The sequence below is a fragment of the Mastomys coucha genome, unplaced genomic scaffold (genome assembly GCF_008632895.1).
Source record: "Mastomys coucha isolate ucsf_1 unplaced genomic scaffold, UCSF_Mcou_1 pScaffold6, whole genome shotgun sequence".
Lineage (NCBI taxonomy): Eukaryota > Metazoa > Chordata > Mammalia > Rodentia > Muridae > Mastomys > Mastomys coucha.
The window spans coordinates 122,087,741-122,105,502 of record NW_022196912.1 but is presented as its reverse complement, the minus strand read 5'-3'; the positions used below and the strand labels follow the sequence as shown (position 1 = coordinate 122,105,502).

Genomic DNA, 17,762 nt, shown 5'->3' with positions numbered 1-17,762 from the left:
ACATAAATAACACATCCACACTGGGGTTGGGGGTGTGGTTAAAAAAAAATAAGTTTGGGGGCTGGAGAGATGGTTCAGCAGTTAAGGGTACTGACTGCTCTTCCAGAGGTCCTGAGTTCCCAGCAACCAAATGGTGGCTCACAGCCATCTGTAATGGGATCTGATGCCCTCTTCTGGTGTGTCTGAAGAGAGCAACAGTGTACTCACATACATAAAATAAACAAAATCTTTTTTAAAAAAATAAGTTTAGCCGGGCAGTGGTGGTGCACACCTTTAATCCCAGCACTTGGGAGGCAGAGGTGGGCAGATTCTGAGTTTGAGGCCAGCCTCATCTACAGAGTGAGTTCCAGGATAGCCAGGGCTATACAGAGAAACCTTGTCTTGAAAAAAAAAAAAAAAGTTTAACCAGGTGTAGTGGTACACATGTTTAATCCCAGCACTCGGGAAACATAGGCAGGTGGGTCTCTGTGAGTTCAAGGACAGCCGGATCTCCATAGAGAATTCAAGGACAACCATAGATACATACATAATAGAGAGAACCTGTATCAAAAAAGATGTTAATCTGGGGGCCTGGGGAGGTGGCTCAGTGTGTAAAGCACTTGTCACACAAGAGTGAGGCCTGGACTTGGGACCCCAGTACTCATGTAAATACAAGGTTGGCATAATATTTGTAATCCCAAGTGGAGATAGGGAATCCCTAAAGCAAGCTAGCTAGCCAGACTACCAAATGATGAGGTTAAGAGGAAGACCCTACCTCAATATCTAAGATGGGGAGCAAAAGTGGAAGACACCCAACCTTGTTGACCCCTGGCCTCCTCGTGCATGTACAATCACACACATTCAAACACATATACCTACATGAGCACGCACATGCACACACACGCACACAAGCACACGAACATACACATGTATTCTCTCATACATATGCACACACAAACATGCACACACACTTTTGAAACTAGATCTTACTGAAACGCCTAGGCTAGCCTAAAACTCTCAGAAGCTGGCCTCAAACTTGTAATCCTCCTGCCCCAGCCCCCTAAATAGCTGGGGTTACAAGTGTGTACTGGCTGGTTTTGTGTGTCAACTTGACACAGGCTGGAGTTATCACAGAGAAGGGAGTTTCAGTTGGGGAAGTGCCTCCATGAGATCCAGCTGTGGGGCATTTTCTCAATGCCACCCACCTTGTGGATGATGCCATCCCTGTGCTGGAAGTCTTGGGTTCTACAAGAGAGCAGGCTGAGCAAGCCAGGAGAAACAAGCCAGTAAAGAACATCTCTCCATGGCCTCTGCATCAGCTCCTGCTTCCTGACCTGCTTGAGTTCCAGTCCTGACTTCCTTTGTGATGAACAGCAATGTGGAAGTAAGCCAAATAAACCCTTTCCTCCCCAACTTGCTTCATGGTCATGATGTTTGTGCAGGAATAGAAACCCTGACTAAGACAAAGTGTATACTGCTATATCTGGCTGAAAAACAAATGTTTAGCCTCAATGAGTGTTTTAGAACCTCTGTAAACCTACTATGCTACAAAGTAACTGGCTACTCCTGTCAAGGAGCAAAAATCTACAAAGGACCATGACGCAGTCATGCATCAAATACACTCTAGTGTCTGCTCTGTGCCATCCCAGGGCCTGAGGGTATGACCAGGGTGAGGAACCAAACAAAGCCTTCACCCTGGAGACAATGGACAATTCCAAGGCCAAGAGATGACAACGGAGTGAGAACCAGGTAGGACAAGAGAGCAAGTAAGTTGAAGAAAACAACCTGAGGCTACAGGTTTATACCCATAGGGCATGCTGCCAAGGGTCAGGGCCCCTGGCTTGGGACTCATCTCTCTGTTCACCCAATGGGGAGCTGAGCGAGCATATGTCATAACCAGGAGTCAGTTTAGGCCTCACAGCAAGAACTGAGGAAGGTAGGGGAGGTGGGAGTAAGTAGAACTTACTGTCTCTGCAGACAGTATTGGGCCGAAGCCTAGTTCAGGGACTCACCTGGAGGGATCGATCACTTTGTAGATGACCCCACGGGCAGCTGTGGCACTGGGCACACCCGTGGACATGAAGTACAGCTCCCCTTTGAACAGGGAACAAGGCAATGAGGGTGAGAACCACCTGCAATCAGAAGCTGACGCCCCACCCTGATCTCCACCCTGAGAGGGTGTTCTGGCCTCCTAACACCTCAGCACATGCCTTGATCCTCTGCAGCATAGTCCCCAGATGTCTCCTCATGCCCGGCCCCACAGAGGCTCCCACCTCCAACCACCATTACCCTGCTCCCTGCTTGGATAGAGTTTGACCAGGTTATCCTGCTGGCTACAATCATCTGGGAGCTCAGCCCTCACATCCCATGTGTGCATAAGAACCATGCCGAAGCTGACAAAGCTGCCTTCGGTGGCCCTGTCCTCTTGGTCTCTGTGCTTCAAATGTTCCTGAAGGTTACCGGGAGCAGCAGAGGTCCTTGCAAGGCCATTCGTTGTGTCTAAAGTACAGCTCCATACCCAGGAGCTGGAGGAAGCTGTTTTGCTTTGCATGGCAGCACCAATCCTTTATAAGATCTGGCTGTCCATGAACCGGCCAGCTCACAGGCGCCTCCTCCTGGTTTTCTGTCACTCGGTGTGGTGTCACTCAAAGGACTGAGGAAAGGCCCTTCAGAACGGTGCCTTCCTTCCAGACTGCCCTGGGGAGGGGGAGGCTGCTTCTAAATCATAGTTAACCCCCTACTGACCAAAAGAAAGAGCTTCCAAGGGCTCAGTGAGCTTAAGGGCCTCGGTGAGGCTGAGGCTGGGGCTGGGGTTGCCCTTTGGAAAATTCACATTCTAATGAGGAGGGGAGGCTGTCAGTTCAACAAAGCTTTCCCAGACTAGGCCCTGGGGCCTTTGGGCACTGAGCCCTGCAGGAGATACCCCTCCAGAGGCCGTGGTGAGCCGTTGCCTGGTAACCTCAACAAGCCTGCACCAGGACCTGCTGGGGGGCCCCTGGCCTTTTGTCAGGGGACAATCCCAGGGCCAAGGACAAAGGCAGGATGCTGGAGTGGGATCCCTTCTTCTCCCCCTCCCCCCTCTGTCCCCTGCATCAAAACCAGGAGTGCTGGGAATGTAAGGTCCAGTGACAGGCTAGAAGGCAGTATCTGCTGGCTTTGAATCGGCAGTGGAGTTTCCTCAATAGCTCAGCACGCTTGCCATCAGGAGCCCACTCCTTCCCTCCCTTGCCTAGTCCAGATCTTTCCTGCTCCTGCTGCCGACTCTGGGAGCTTGTACTCATTAAGTCTCTAACATTCCCATCTATCTACTCCTCCATGGGGGCAGGGGATGACCTTTCTATTCTCCAGATAAGGAAGGGAAAGTTCTGGAACAGAGAATCTAGGGCTGATCCAAGAACATGCAAGGAAAAGCCCAGACCCCGGAAACACGCCCAATCCCCCCGAAACATGCCCATCCCCAGCATGAAAGCCATTTCAGCTTCCTTCGCGTCAGAGGCCCGAAGGGTGACCAGAGTTGGTGGTTACAGTCCCAACCAAGCCCTGCAAGGACAGAGGGCTCTCTGGATGCTCACCAGCCTCGTCCTCCGCAAAGGAGATGATGTAGGGGTAGTAGTTGTTGATGAGACCTGGGAAAGCGCAGGTCTGTCCTCGGCCCATGCAGACCTCACTATACCGCCACTGGCCTGTCTCTGGGTTCTCTCGGAGAGACATCAGTCGCCTGCAAAGGAAGACGAACTGTGAGGTTATGGCTGGCATGCTGCACAAGGGAATCTATCTGTCCATCTACTCATCTATCCAGTTATTCACACACCCGTTCATCCACCTGTCCAGCCAGCCATTCTTTTTTTTTTTTAAGATTTATTTATTTACTTAATGTATGTGAGTACAATGTCACTGTCTTCAGACACAGCAGAAGAGGGCAATTACACATGGTTATGACCCACCACCATGTGGTTGCTGGGAACTGAACTCAGGACCTCTAGAAGAGCATTCAGTGCTCATAATCCCTGAGCCATCTCTCTAGCCCCGCTGCCCCCACCCCAGCCATCCATCCTTGCATCCACTCATCAATCTGTCCAACTTTGCACGTGCTTATTCATCGTACCAATCATTCCTAAGGATGACCGGGACTTTCTCACCAAGGAAGAGACAGACCTGTTGGCTCACTCCCGAGCACATGCTCACAAACACACTCTCCTTTTTACCAGTTAAGGAGAGCATAGGCCATGTGGGCCACTTACCCGCTCATGAAATCGCCAAAAATGTAGAGGCCATTGAGATTGGGGTACTCACAACCCCTGTACACGTAGCCTCCTGTGACTGATTTGCCCAGCTTGTGCGGGTAGGCAAAAATCGGCAGCACGTCATCTGAGGGGCAAACAAGAAAGTGGGTTCATCCTGAGGCCCAGTGCATTGGAGTGGCCTAAGCAAGGAAGGCTCTCAAAGGCCATACCGAATTTTTTGGGAGCTCGGCAAGTGGTGCATGGTGAGAAGAAGCCTAAAATGTTGCTTGAAGGGACCCCTTAAGTACAGGGAGGAGGTCTGGAGTGGGAAACGCCAGTCAGGTGAAAGGGAGAGGGGATAATACTATACGGATGTTGGGGAGACGGTGAGGTCAGAGATGGTGGGGTATCCAGGGAAGGAGTGGAGCAGGAGGTCCCCAGAGGGCCACTAGGCGCAGTGAAGGGGGTGGGGTTTGAATTGGAGGTCCCCGGAGGTATGCAGCAGATCTCAGTCTCTGAACCCAGGGAGGAGTGGGACATGGAAGATATAGGCTTGGGGTCCTGGAGTTATGGTGATCCGAATTGGGAGTCCCCAAGGAGATGGGGTGGGTCGGACTGGATGCAAGTCGAGGGTCTGCGTAGGAGTGGGCTGGGGCAGATCTAGCTAAGGGAACGGGGAGGACCGGACAGATCCTGTTTGGAGGTGCCCAGGGATGCAGTCACCGAGGGAGGCGTTGGCGCACAGCTTGCGGTCGTAGCACTCGAAGCCCTCGCGAGCGCGCCAGCCGTAGTTGCGGCCCCGCTCCACCAGGTCCACCTCCTCATATTTGTTCTGGCCCACGTCCCCGCAGAACAGGCGCCCACGGCCAGTGCCAGACATTGGGTCTCCGCGGTCGAAGGAGCAGCGCCACATGTTGCGCACGCCAAGGGCATAGACCTCGGGCCGCGCTCCTGGGTCGTCCACGAACGGGTTGTCTGGAGGGATGCCGTAGAGGAGGCCGCGCTCCTTGCGGTCCACGTCGATGCGCAGCACCTTGCCCAGCAGCGCCGACCTGTGGCCCCGGGAGGAGAACGTATGTTGAGTGTGCGCGGGAGGCAGGAAGGATGCGCCACCAGAAAATCCAGCCCTGCTCAACCACAGGCACCCGCTCTTTCTGTGTGGCCATCCCGCACTCGCTGCGCAGCAAGCCCCAATCCACCTCCTATTGCAGCATTGCCTTCTCACAGCTTACCTTTCAGGTCAGACTGCCCTTTATAGAAGGCACTGGCCAGAGAAACTCAAGTTGTATACCACCACCGCCTATGGAATGCCACTATCCTAAGCTGTAATATTGTGGGTGCTGCTGTTCACGTCGCTGTGCTATATAAGATGAAGACTGTACTAGAAAAATAACTCATGTTGATGTCCTTTTCATAGCCAGTCGGGAGCTCCCACATAGCAGGGGACCACAAATACTGAACCACTGAACCAGCGCAGGCCACCAAAATCTGTATCAAATAATACAAAGTATATCTGGGTGAGGGGGCACATGTGCTCTAACCTGGCAGCTCTGAGAGGAGGGAGAAAATAGCTGTTGTCTTCACTGATCACAGGAGCAAAGTGGTCTGCACTGGGGACCGACTAGACCAGTCATTCTCAACCTGTGGGTCGCGACCCCTTTGTACTATTTACATTACGCTTCATAAGAGTAGCAAGATTACAGTTATGAAGTAACAACAAAACGATTTTTATGATCGGAGGTCACCATAGCATGACGAACTGTGTTAAAAGGTTTCAGCGTTAGGAAGGTTGAGAACTGCTGACCTAGAAGATAGCTCTAGTGTGTTAGCAGGGTGGGGGATTTGGCTTCGCAGGGTGGTTTCTGTTCTGCTCTGCTCGGCCAGTTCACTGCAGCCCTCCCTTTTTGTCAGCCCTGGACAGCTGACTCCTCCCTCCAGCCTGCCCAAAGCAAGGCTGAGATGGTGAAGTTAGCTCAGGTGACACATTTGCATAACTAACACTGACACTTAGCATTAGAACCCAGTGTTTCCCTCATTTTCCGACAGCCTCGAGAAAGTGTGATCAATAGGCCAGTGGCAATGCTTAGTCCCTGTGGCCCAGAAGCTTCAGGCCCCCACTGTCACACTCCCAAGTCCGGCTGCAGGATCTACAGTGAGGCTTTTAACTTCTGCTCAATTACCGGTGTATCCGCATTTGGTTTCTCAGCTTCGGCTCTAAGCACTTGGGCAAGCTGAAAAGGTTGGATGTTTCTCACTGTCAAACAGGAATGAATAAGCCACACACTGTAGCCCACACGTCCTCACTACCGTTACTTTCTGGGCCAAGAGAGGCTGTGCACGTGCACCTAAAGGGACAGGAGAGAATGGCTGGGGCCTCCTGCACGTGCCTGTGTACACAACAGCTCCTCATGTGTGTTTGTGTGCGTGCGCACACACTTGAAAAGAGAAGGCCAGGTCATTTTCTCAAAACAGGGAATAGATAAATGAGGATGAAGAAGAGACTGCCCTCACATCTGGGTCTCTTGTGGAAATACGCTCTGCCTTTACCCAGCAAGGCCTGCAGGCCAGCCACTCACTAGGAACAAGCGCCACCCTCCAAAAGTTCCTTGACCCTTGACAACTGTGGGCACCTTCTTTCCTCGGGATAAGTGTCCCACTGAGCTCATCATTGTCAACGGGAAGTAACTAACTTAGCTGAGGTCCCAGCTAACTGCAGGCTGCCACCCAGCTCCTGTGGTGGGACAGAAGCTCTCCCTCTAGAGACCGGTAAGAAGCGCTGTATGCAGACCAAAGCCTCAGCCAAGCAGAAGCAGGGCGTACTTGTTTTGTGCATTTCCAAACTTCCCAAAGGGGTCTCCAGCCATCCCACCGTCTCCAGTAAAGACGTAGAGGAAGCCGTCATCCCCGAAGAGCAGTTGGCCCCCATTGTGATTGGAAGCGGGTTCTTCAATCTCCAGGATTATCCTAAAGAAAAGTAAGTCCCCCTCAATAAAAACACCTTCCTTCCACATGGCATCCCCCAAACAGCAGTGATGCCTTGTCTCCCACTGCGGTGGGAGAGACTTTGTGTCTCTTGTAGCACCACAAGAACCCATCGGTAGGTTAAGTAGGGATAATTCACTTCACCGTGTCAAGGAAGGAACTGGATGCTCAGAAATGGTTGAGTAACCCACTTGGAGACACACAGACCACCAGCATCAGGGCTGGGACCAGAACTCTGGGCTAGTGCTTTGCAACTGCTTTCCATCCCCGGTACCCAGTGGAAGCTTGTCGACTTCACCACTTACCATATCTTGTTTCCTACCTGATAACTAGTGACTCAGAGCATGCTTAACACTTACCCTTTTTAAAAAAAAAAAAAAAATTATTTATTATTATATCTAAGTACACTGTAGCTATCTTCAGACACACCAGAAGAGGGCATCAGATCTCACTACAGAGGGTTGGGAGCCACCAAGTGGTTGCTGAGAATTGAACTCAGGACCTCCAGGAAGAGCAGTCAGTATTCTTACCCGCTGAGCCATCTCGCCAGCCCTTCACATTTGCCCTTGATTGTTAGCTCCCAGCTTCTCAGGGGTACTGGGACAGCCCTTTAGCTCCATACTCCCTGGGAGCTCCTTACTGCTACTAGAGGAAACCCTCACTGTGCCCAGTCAGTCGGCCTTCCATCAGGGCTTGTCATGGATGGGGGAGGGCAAGAGGAAAGGACACACTACCATTTTCTGTCCCAAGAAGCAGCAGGGACAGAGATACAAGAGTGGTGACTGTGAACATCTTAGCCAGTGGCAGAAACAGCCACACAGACTCCTCCAGTTGGCTCCTCCATCCCAGCAGCAACCACATGTAGCAGTCTGGTGGTCTCTCCACTGGCTCTCCCCAACATTTCTGCAGTCCTCCCCCTGCCTCATGGTTGATTCCTGTACTAAACACCCCCTCCCTGGTTAATATATATAATATATTAATATATATTATTTTATTTATATATTAAATATATACTATTTTAATAATATATTAAATATATAAATATATATATTTTAAAAAGTAAAATCAGGTGGGCAGGTGGGTATGGTGGTATATGCTTTCATTTCCAGCACTATGGAGTCAGAGGCAGGTGGATGTCTGTGAGTTCAAGGACAGCTTGGTCTACATAGTGGCATATGTGTGTGTGTGTGTGTGTGTGTGTGTGTGTGTGTTTCCCATGATAACCAGGTTCAACAAGACCAGCCACTGCACTAACCTCATTATTCTTATGGAAACAGAGCAGGAAAACAAAACAAAACAAAACAAAAACTACAAAAAAAAAAAAAACACAAAACAAGAAAACAAGAAAAACAAACAAACAAAAAGCAAGACACGGAGAGTCCAGGTCATTAGAAACCGGGTCTTGCCTGGTTCTTCCCATGGCCAGACTGATGCCTATGACCCTTACAGAATTCCAAACTCAGGGTCCTCCAAGCAGAGGACAGCTCAGACTGCTGGTAACCCACCTCCTCCAACCATGGGAAGACACTGATAACTGACCTGGGTACCCGTGGTAGCTCCCTCCTGGTCCTGCTAGCCGGCCAGGCGTGCCAACTTCTCCCTCTGAGTAAGTAAGCCTCAGGCTAAAACATGGGCCTATGTATACTTTCAGTTCTGCGTTTAATTAATGAATTTTATTTCTGTGTGTGTGTGTGTGTGTGTGTGTGTGTGTGTGCGCGCGCGCGCGCGCGCGCACACGTGCGCCCCTGCATACACATGTATGCGGGTACCCTGGCACTAGAAGACAGTAGTAGATCGATCTCCTGGTACTGAAGTTATTAGCTGTCATGAGCTGTTCCCTATTGGTGTTGGCAAACTGATCTCAGGACCAACAAAAGAGCAGCAGATGCTCTTAACCATGCTCTTCAACTCCAGGATTTTTGTTTGTTTGGTTTTAGGCAGGATCTCCCTAGATATCCCTGGTTACCCTGGAACTTACTATGTAGACCAAGCTGTCCTTGAACTCACAGACATCTGCCTGCCTCTGACTCCATAGTGCTGGGAATGAAGGCATACACCACCACACCTACCTGGTCTTTTTTTTTTTTTTCTTTTTCGAGACAGGGTTTCTCTGAGTAGCCCTGGCTGTCCTGGAACTCACTCTGTAGACCAGGCTGGCCTCGAACTCAGAAACCCGCCTGCCTCTGTCTCCCAAGTGCTGGGATTAAAGGCGTGTGTCACCACTGCTGGCCTTTATTTATTTATTTATTTATTTTTTTAAAGACAGGATATCAAGTAGCTTAGGCTAGCCTGGAACAGGCTGTGTAGACAAAGATAGCTTCGAACTCCTGACCCTCTGGATTTTTTTTTAAAGATTATTAATTTATTTATATGTACAGTGTTCTGCCTGCAAACCAAAAGAGAGCACCAGATTTCACTACAGATGGTTGTAAGCCATCATGTGGTTGCTGGGAATTGAACTAGGACCTCTGGAAGAGCAGTCAGTGCTCTTAGCCGCTGAGCCATCTCTCCTGCCTGGCCCTCTGGATCTTATTACCTCCACTTCCTAAGAGCTGCTGTTATAGTGAAAGTACCAACCGCTCTCAATTCCCAATTCCAGCTTTTATCCTGAGCCTTTTTTTTATGTCACTATTGGAGGCACGGGCGCAGGCTTTCCATCTCTCCCCCGTCAGGCCCATGGGACAAACCTTCTTCCATTGAGAAGTGGTCTCTCAGGCTTGGGTGTAATCATGAAAATTCTGTTTTCCCTTTTTGTCCTCTGGCTGCCAGATAACTTGAGTCAAAAGTAATGTTCTGAAACAAGATTATAACCCTCAAAGCTACTGTTTGGGGCTTTCTCCTTTCTATATGTCCAACATCAGCATTTCACAGTTTCATCAAATGCATAGTGGCTTTTCATTTGCCTTTTTACCAACACACCTGATCCTGGCCTTGCTCCTGCTTGCCTTCTACTTGGGGTTAGAGACAGTCAGTGTTGCTGAACTACATTTCCCATGCTCCTTTGCTACCTGAACAATATCAGCCAATAGAAGACATTAGGAGAGTGGGTGTGGAGCTGGTGTTTTGTTTGTGTTTCTGAGCACATCTCTGCAACAGTTGCCCCTCTCACCATGGCTCCAGTTAGGTTAGCCTCCAACCAAACCTACCACACAGTTCTGGGACTACAGCACCTCACTTCTCCCTGGGCCCCCTCCAGCCGTAGGAAGAGGTAACTTCCCTCTGTGGCCCAGGCTCCTTGCCGCCCGGCTGACCTTCCCCAGGCTGACCTCCTAAAACTCCCAAGACTCTTATTTTCATTATCCACTTCTGCCTGGGAGAGTCTCTGGAACAAAGTGACCAAGCCAGTTCAACACCCCTCTGAACAGTTGAGACACAAATAATAAAGAGTAGGTTCTGCCGGCCCTGCGAGCCCGCAGTAGGAGCAGGTTAAATGGGGTAAGAGCCGGACATGGTCACCAATGCCTGTATGTGGGAGGTAGGGACAAGGGAGGGTCAGGAGTTGGAGGCATAGGCGACATAGGAAGTTCAAGGACAGCCTGGAGAGACAGATAGAGAGGGAGACAGGAACGGAGAAAGACTGAGAGACAGAGGCAGGGAGACCAAGAGCGAGGGAGAGAGTGAGAGAGGAAGAGAGTGAGTGAGATTTAAACTATCATAGGAGAAAGGGCCTGCTGTCCTAGTCTGAGAATGGAGAGGCTCGGGGAGAGGCTGGCTGTTGGGGCAAGAATGGTGACCTCTGACCACAGCCCAGCATGCCCAATGATGGGATACACTTCTGTGAGCAGACCAGTACTGCTTAGTAGCCATGTGACCTCGCAGGTCACTTCCCTGCCCACTCTGACCTCATCCAATTTTACAAGTCAGATGAAATAGCTACCTCTAGAGCCTGCCACAGAATACAAGAGAAGTGACTTGTCTAAGAGGCCAGAGGCAGGGTTCGGGACATGACCCCATGCCATGTCTGGACATGACCCCATGCCATGTCTGTTCTGCAAAATCATTCCTCCCAGGCCTCAGAGCATGTGATTCATTCCTGCCCCATTCCCCTACACACACACACACACACACACACACACACACACACACACGCACGCACACACGCACGCACGCACGCGCACACACACACACACACACACACTCATACATTTGGGTGTTAAATATTCACAGCATTTAAGACAGACAGACTAGAGCAGCCACAGCAGTGTGTGTCACGCAGCCTCCCACGTGATAACCCAGCCCTCCCTCGGCTGGGGCTCCCAGAATCCACCTCTCTGAGCCATGATCCACGGTGTTCTCGTCACTCTCTGAGACTCTGAACTCGCTGATGCGGATCCACTCTCTGAAGCCGACCCCCACCGAATAGTAGACATAGAGTTTGCTGGGATGTGGAAAGCGGGGGTGGAAGGCAAGACCCAGGAAGCCACGCTCATCCCCTTCCCAGGGTGAAGTAAGCACTGCTTGGCTCACATTCAGGAAGGGCTTCTCCAGGCGGGAGCGGTCAGGCAGGTAGGTCCACACCAGCCCCACCTGCTCTGCCACGAAGAAGCGGTGGCTGCCATCCCCAGCATGTACCATGGCAACCGGGTTTCGAAGCCCATTGGCCACCTCCTCCAAACACAGTTGCAGGCAGCCCTTGGCATCAGCCACAACACGGCCCAGGTTCAAGTTGAGGTTCTCGTTGACCAGAAGGCTTGGGAAACAGTAGTCAGTGTCATCTAGGGACAGGTAGCGGCATAATTTAGCCCGGTTGCTCTCCAGGGCCCAGAGCTCACGGTCAGGGGAGAGGTGACGAAAGAGACCTCGGCAGGTCTGCCACATGTCCAGGCAATAATCCTCACACAGGCCGGGCACTGTCCGAAGTGGGGTGGCTGGGTCCTCGGCGTCATAGAGATGGGCCGCATAGGGCGAGCATTCCTGTAGAGACAGGAGGGCTCAGAGATGCCAGGAGGGGAGCCCACACCTGCACGATTCACTCCTTGCTTTTGTGTCCCCATTCAAGGGTCACCTCCTAAGGTCTGACCTCCCCTCCAAGCCTTCCTGGCTTCTGACTATGTAGAAAAACAAAGCCCAAGAAACTTACCATGAACCTTCACTAGACCAAAATGTAACATTCGGCCTGCTTATTTCAAGTCTACATCAGAATGCGCAAGAAGCTTTGGTCTTCTTTGCTGCAATATCCCGGACCCTCACTCACTTAAACTTGGGGCACAGCAAATGGTGAGGGGACAGTGTAAGTAGTTTACCTTGCCTGCCTTCTGGCAGCCTCATTGTGCCAGTGTCAAAACACTTCTACATCTATTATCCATTTAATGTTTATGAGTAATTCACAGGGGGGAAGTGAGGCTCAGAGCCCCCAGTGTTATTCAGTGATATGCCCAGCACATGGAGGCATCTGGGTGTGGTCTCAGGTCTACCCTACTATCTCCATAACTAGACAGCCAACATGTTCGTAGAATCTGTGGGGAGGGGGGTGAGGCTATGACCCCCAGGATACTCCCGACCATCTGTCCCGTGCTCAGACTCAGCTCCTTCCAGCAGGACCCAGCATCTCTCCTCGCTGTCGCTACCAGCACAGAATTCTGTGAGATTAATGAATCTCCTTGAGCACTGCCAGACCAGAGAGCCTTCCAGAGTCCTTTCCCTGGCTCTGCCTGGGGTAGGTAGAATTCATCATTTTCTGCCACGCAGGCTTCCCTGTTTGTGGGATGCCGTGGACCCTGCTCGGGCCGTACGTGGGAGGGAAGTCACTGCCTCCGGGAGCAAGCCTGACGTCACAAACAGGAGTGTGCACATAGATAATGGATCCATCTTCCACTCTACCCTAGACAGTCCTACCACAAAGCTGGTCTTGTTGGAGTCAGTCACATGGCCCCCTTACAGGCCATTCCCGTGTCCTGGCTTCCGCAAAACCCTCCAGACCCCATGCTCTTGGAGGGCCGTCTGTGGAGTTCTTCATGCTATGGTTGCTTCTCTCTGGTGTGACAGATCCTTATTGCCACTCCCACCACCCCCAGAGCTGACTCAGCTCTAGATCCCCTGAGACCTTAGAGATGCAATTCCTAGACAGAGACCATACCTGCCTGCTCTCACCAGAAGACCAGGTGGGGCTGTAGCAGGGGATCTCAGCGAAAGGGAAGAGGGCAGCTACTTCCAGGCCAGGGTCCCTACAGTGACTGCTGCAGTCATCCCATGGCCTGGCCCCTGGCCCCTGGCCCCTGTTGCTGTGGGCTGAGTCTCACCTGACAAGCTCTGTATGTTCTTGGCATCTCTGGTCAGTCCCTGTCCCTGACTGAAGTGTCATATCTTATATGACACTCTGCACCCTGTGTATGGCAGGCCAGATGGCTAGACCTCAGACTGCAAGGCCAGCTTTCCTGTGATCCTCTGGATGCTATTGTGGGTCTGCAGTAGCCAATGGGAGACCTGAGAGGATACACAAGCTTTCATTCCTCTCTGCAGGGCGGTTACTCTGTGATGCCAATGGTCACACGGAGGGACACGGGGCTCTGGGAGCCTGGTGAGGACCTTGGCATGTAGCCAGCTGCACGGTAACCACCGAGTCAAGTGCTCTTTTACATGTGGTCTCTCTATTCTTCCTTACAGGCATCGTAAATGTGAGGCTCAGACTGGAGCTACCCAGAATTAGTAAATGACAACAGGGGACAGTTGCTGCTGCTGGCAGAGAGGCTGGTCTCTCACTGAACCTCATGTCCGGGTCTGGTGAAGCATCCACAGCGGTAAGCCACCTAACGGCCCCAAGGTTGCCACAGACCAGTTACTGACACTCATGACTCATGGCTGCAATTCCCGAGAAGTCTTCTTAGCCCCTCCCTCCCCCCCAAGGGAAGACTGGGTCTTGTACACAGTGTTCCTTCTGTAGGCTCTTCCTTCCTCCCTCACTTCCACATCTGGCAAACTCCTATTCATGTTGCAAGGCCCACCCCGCAAGCCTCCTCCCTCCTCCTTTTCCCAGGGCAGGCTCCTGCCCCTAGGGTGCTCATGACACCATCTCTGACTCATGCACAGATTCTTCTCCTGGTAATTTGTTACTTCGGGAAGTGAAGATTCCTCTTCTTCACTGGAGGTGGGCTGGCTGCATTTGCTGACTGGGACTCAGTTATCTCTTTGCTGGCCGTCTACCCCACAGACTATGAGGCCCTCAAGGGCAGGCGACCCAGGGTCTAACACACAGTTTGGCTTTAGGACAGGAGGCAGTGTTTTAAAGTGGCCACAGGAAGGGCTTTGGAGCCAGAGTTTATGTTCCCTGTGTGATGTTTGGCAAACTCCTTACCTCTCTGTGCCTGTGTCCCCATCTATAAAAGAGGAAAAGGACTCCAACCTCAGAGAGTTGTTGAAAGCAACCAACAACTGAGACGCCATGTGTTTGTTCAGTAAGTGTTCAAGTGAGATGAACCTGGAGGAGGGTTGGTGGCTCAGTGGTCACTCTTCCGGGCTGTCCCAGATTTTTGAGGGCTTTTCGATACTTGCCATGGTACCTAGGGATAGTCTCTCGGTTGCATGTCTGTCTGTCTGTCTGTCTCCTGAAATGAATGAAGAGGCTTTTGAGGCTATGTCTGTGACTTGCAACTGCCCCTGGACCCAGCAGCACAGAACCAACTCCTCTCTGGCCCTGGGGACATGTCTGTTGAGTGCATGAGCCTGTTAAGCACCTTCACGGGTTACTATTCAGGTGAACTCCCACTGATGAACTTATGCATCCAGCTACAGAAACGTTTGCCACGTGTGAGTCACACACCAGTCATACGGAGGTTGCCATGTGACACCACTGCCTGACACATTTTCCCAGAGGAGGGCAAAGCCTCAGGAAAGAACCTCCCTCCTGCCTCCACAGGACACCCATGCATCTTGAATGATCATTGACAGAAACCTGTAGGTAAGGCTCCTTGGGACTGGTGGCAGCGACAATAGCATTCCCACACTCACACTCTCCCAGGACCCCTCAGGGAGACCATACCACAGCCTTGCCAGACCGCCTGATCGCAAGCTCCGTGCAGACATGAGGTCACCCCTAGAGACGCCTCACTGGAGGTATGAGCAGACGCTCTACCAGGCCAGGCCACTTTGGGCAGTTTCCCAAGGAAAAAGAGGAGCCTGCTGCCAGCAAACAGCCTCAAAATTGGCTCCTTCCTCCCCTCTGGTCCTGTCCATCTCCTTTGCCATGCTGGACCCAGCAAATGATGAGTACCCTAGAAGTAAGCATGGCCCCGATGTAGGAATCCTTCTATTGATCTGGGTGCTGCAGGGGTCCCAGTGGGCCTGTTTGTGTGGACTCCAGGATAGGGAGAGAGGTGAGTGGTCCACCACACCCTCTGGCTCTCTTGGGATGCATCAAGTGTGGGGTTGGCTTGGAAAAACCCATGACAAGATGAACAGAACACCCCAGAGTACTGTGGTTCCCCACCACCACCACCTCCTTACCTCTCAGCACCTTTTCAAACAAGGACACTGAGTGTGATCCAGGTATTTTGACCTGCCACGAGGCCATGCCACCACTTTCCTGAAGCAGCCTCTGATCCTCACTCCCTAGGCCAGCAAGGAAACACTAGAGGAATTTACCTACAAACCCCAATTGAACCGCTCCACCTGTGCCCTTTAATCTCCATGGCATTCGGTGAGGGGTAGACATCTGTCCCGGTTTTAAAGACAATGTAATTGAAAGACAGCCTGGAACTCTCAAGTTCTCAGGAGTCTCTATCAAACCCAAGTCCACCCTTTTAGTCTTCTCCTCCAGGCTGCCCCCTGCTGGCTGGGACTGGAACTTCGTACTGTCTGGCGGGGGTGAGGGGGTGCCCTTTCCACGCATGAATCCTTCACTTTTCAGTCCTGGGCTAGGGCCCGCCTTGGTGGTTCCCTGGCTGGCTGGCATTCCTGCAATCAGATCAATCAGGCAGAATACTTCGCATTGACAGAAGGGAAGTGATAGTTCGAAGTAAGGCTTCACTGTCAGAGGGGAGAAAAGAGAAGAGTAACAGAGTCTGGGGAGGGATTCTACCAGGTGAGGAGGCCAGTAGCAGAAAAGAAAATGGGTGCTCTAAGCACCCTGGCCCTGAAGAGTGGGCTCTCAGACTGCTCCATTCGGTCTGAATTCGGTCAGCAATCCCCAGACTGCTGATAAAGTCATGCCCCATATTTGGTTACATCCTTTTCCCATCCCACCTTCCTCGACTTAGCAAAGACTTCATCCTGGTACCTGACAGAGAGAGGCCTCTCTGGGGGCCCTGGGGGGGCGCAGCTTCCAGGGTGTCCCAGAGAATAGGAGTCTCTAGTCCCTAAGAGGAGCTGAGGCCCCTAAAAGGCCCAGTATCTTTGCAAAGCATATGAATGGCAAGAGCTAGCCTGGGATGCCAGGTCTTCCCACCTGATGCCAAGTCACTCCCTCGTGGACCCCACCAAGCTCCAAAGTCCGGGACTCGATCCTGACCCTCGCCCCTGTTCAGGATGCACTCCTAAGTCGCATGCCTGTAGGGGTGCCATCGCCTCAAAGTCTGGGACTCACTCCTGAGTATCGCCCTTCTGGGGATGTCATCCCCGCTCCGCCCTCATCCCCCGCCAGCGACCAGTGCCCCACGTGTCCCCGCCGCCGCACGCCCGCTCACCTGGCACAACAGGTCCAGCGCGTAGCCGGCACACGTCGCCCACACCCCGCCATCCATGCGGGTCTCCAGAGCCCGGAAGCGCCGGGCCAGCGCCGCGTCCTGCTCAGCGGTGCAGCAGCCGAAGGCGGAGTACTGCGCGCAGAAGCTCAGCGGCTGCGGCGGCCGGAAGGGCGGCCTGAAGTCCAAGCACTGCGGGTGCGCGGCGGCCAGCAGAGCGCGCAGAGCCAGCAGCGCCCCGGGCCCGATCACAGCCCTCCGTCCCGCCATTTGCCTGGCAGTCTGCAGAAGCAGCGGCCAAAGGCCAGCCAGCCCCGCTGGTGCTCCCCGCGGGAGCCGCTGGCCGCGCCCCGAACGCCCGCCTTCAACCTTGCTCGCACCCTGCCGGGCGATCACGGAGAAACCCGTGGATTCGCCCCACAGGCCTAGGGTCCGGGAACTCCCCTCGCTCGAGGTCACTTCTGCTTGGGAGCACTCTGTGATTGGATTGGGGGATTGAAGGAGTACGGCACTCTGCGGGCAGCCCCCTCCTCCTGGCCCCAGCCTTTCCAAATTCAAGGGCAGTGGCCTGGCGTCTGGAAAGCCCGGGTTGCCTAGTTTCACAGTTCCACCTCTCTCTAGCTAGCTAGCCACCAAGGAGCTGGAATCCCAAAGCCCCAAGGTCCCACCTCCCACTGAGCCATACTTGGAGGTATGGTTGGTGTAAAAGACAGGTGGTGTTGCCTGGGACCTCACAAGAAGTGAAGGCTGAGCTTGGGGGTGGGAGGGAACAGGCGGCAACCGTACAGTAACATCTTTGGCTGCCAGGGCTTCCTTCTGTCCTCCACTGGCCGTGAAACTCTCTACCCGTAGCCCAGAACCCGTGGGCCTCTGTCCTTTCTACATAAGAAACCCTAATGGGGCTGGCGAGATGGCTCAGCGGGTAAGAGCACTGACTGCTCTTCCGAAGGTCCTGAGTTCGGAT

The 17,762-nt window shown here is 52.5% G+C and overlaps 1 protein-coding gene across 3 annotated transcripts in view; it reads right to left on the bottom strand.

Moving 5' to 3' along the window:
• Positions 1-17,762, bottom strand: part of Hhipl1 (HHIP like 1) — a 55,578-nt gene that overhangs the window by 5,856 nt on the left and 31,960 nt on the right. For 2 of the 3 annotated variants that reach the window (XM_031357823.1, XM_031357824.1), the window contains 6 exons: positions 11,452-12,098; positions 7,023-7,166; positions 4,926-5,254; positions 4,221-4,347; positions 3,552-3,697; positions 1,992-2,073 (listed from right to left, as the gene is read on the bottom strand). In XM_031357823.1, coding sequence (XP_031213683.1) covers positions 1,992-2,073; positions 3,552-3,697; positions 4,221-4,347; positions 4,926-5,254; positions 7,023-7,166; positions 11,452-12,002 — 1,379 coding nt within the window. In that variant the 5' untranslated portion in view covers positions 12,003-12,098. Of the gene's footprint in view, positions 1-1,991; positions 2,074-3,551; positions 3,698-4,220; positions 4,348-4,925; positions 5,255-7,022; positions 7,167-11,451; positions 12,099-16,801; positions 17,198-17,762 lie in introns of those variants that run through there. The other variant, XM_031357821.1, reaches the window with a different exon arrangement.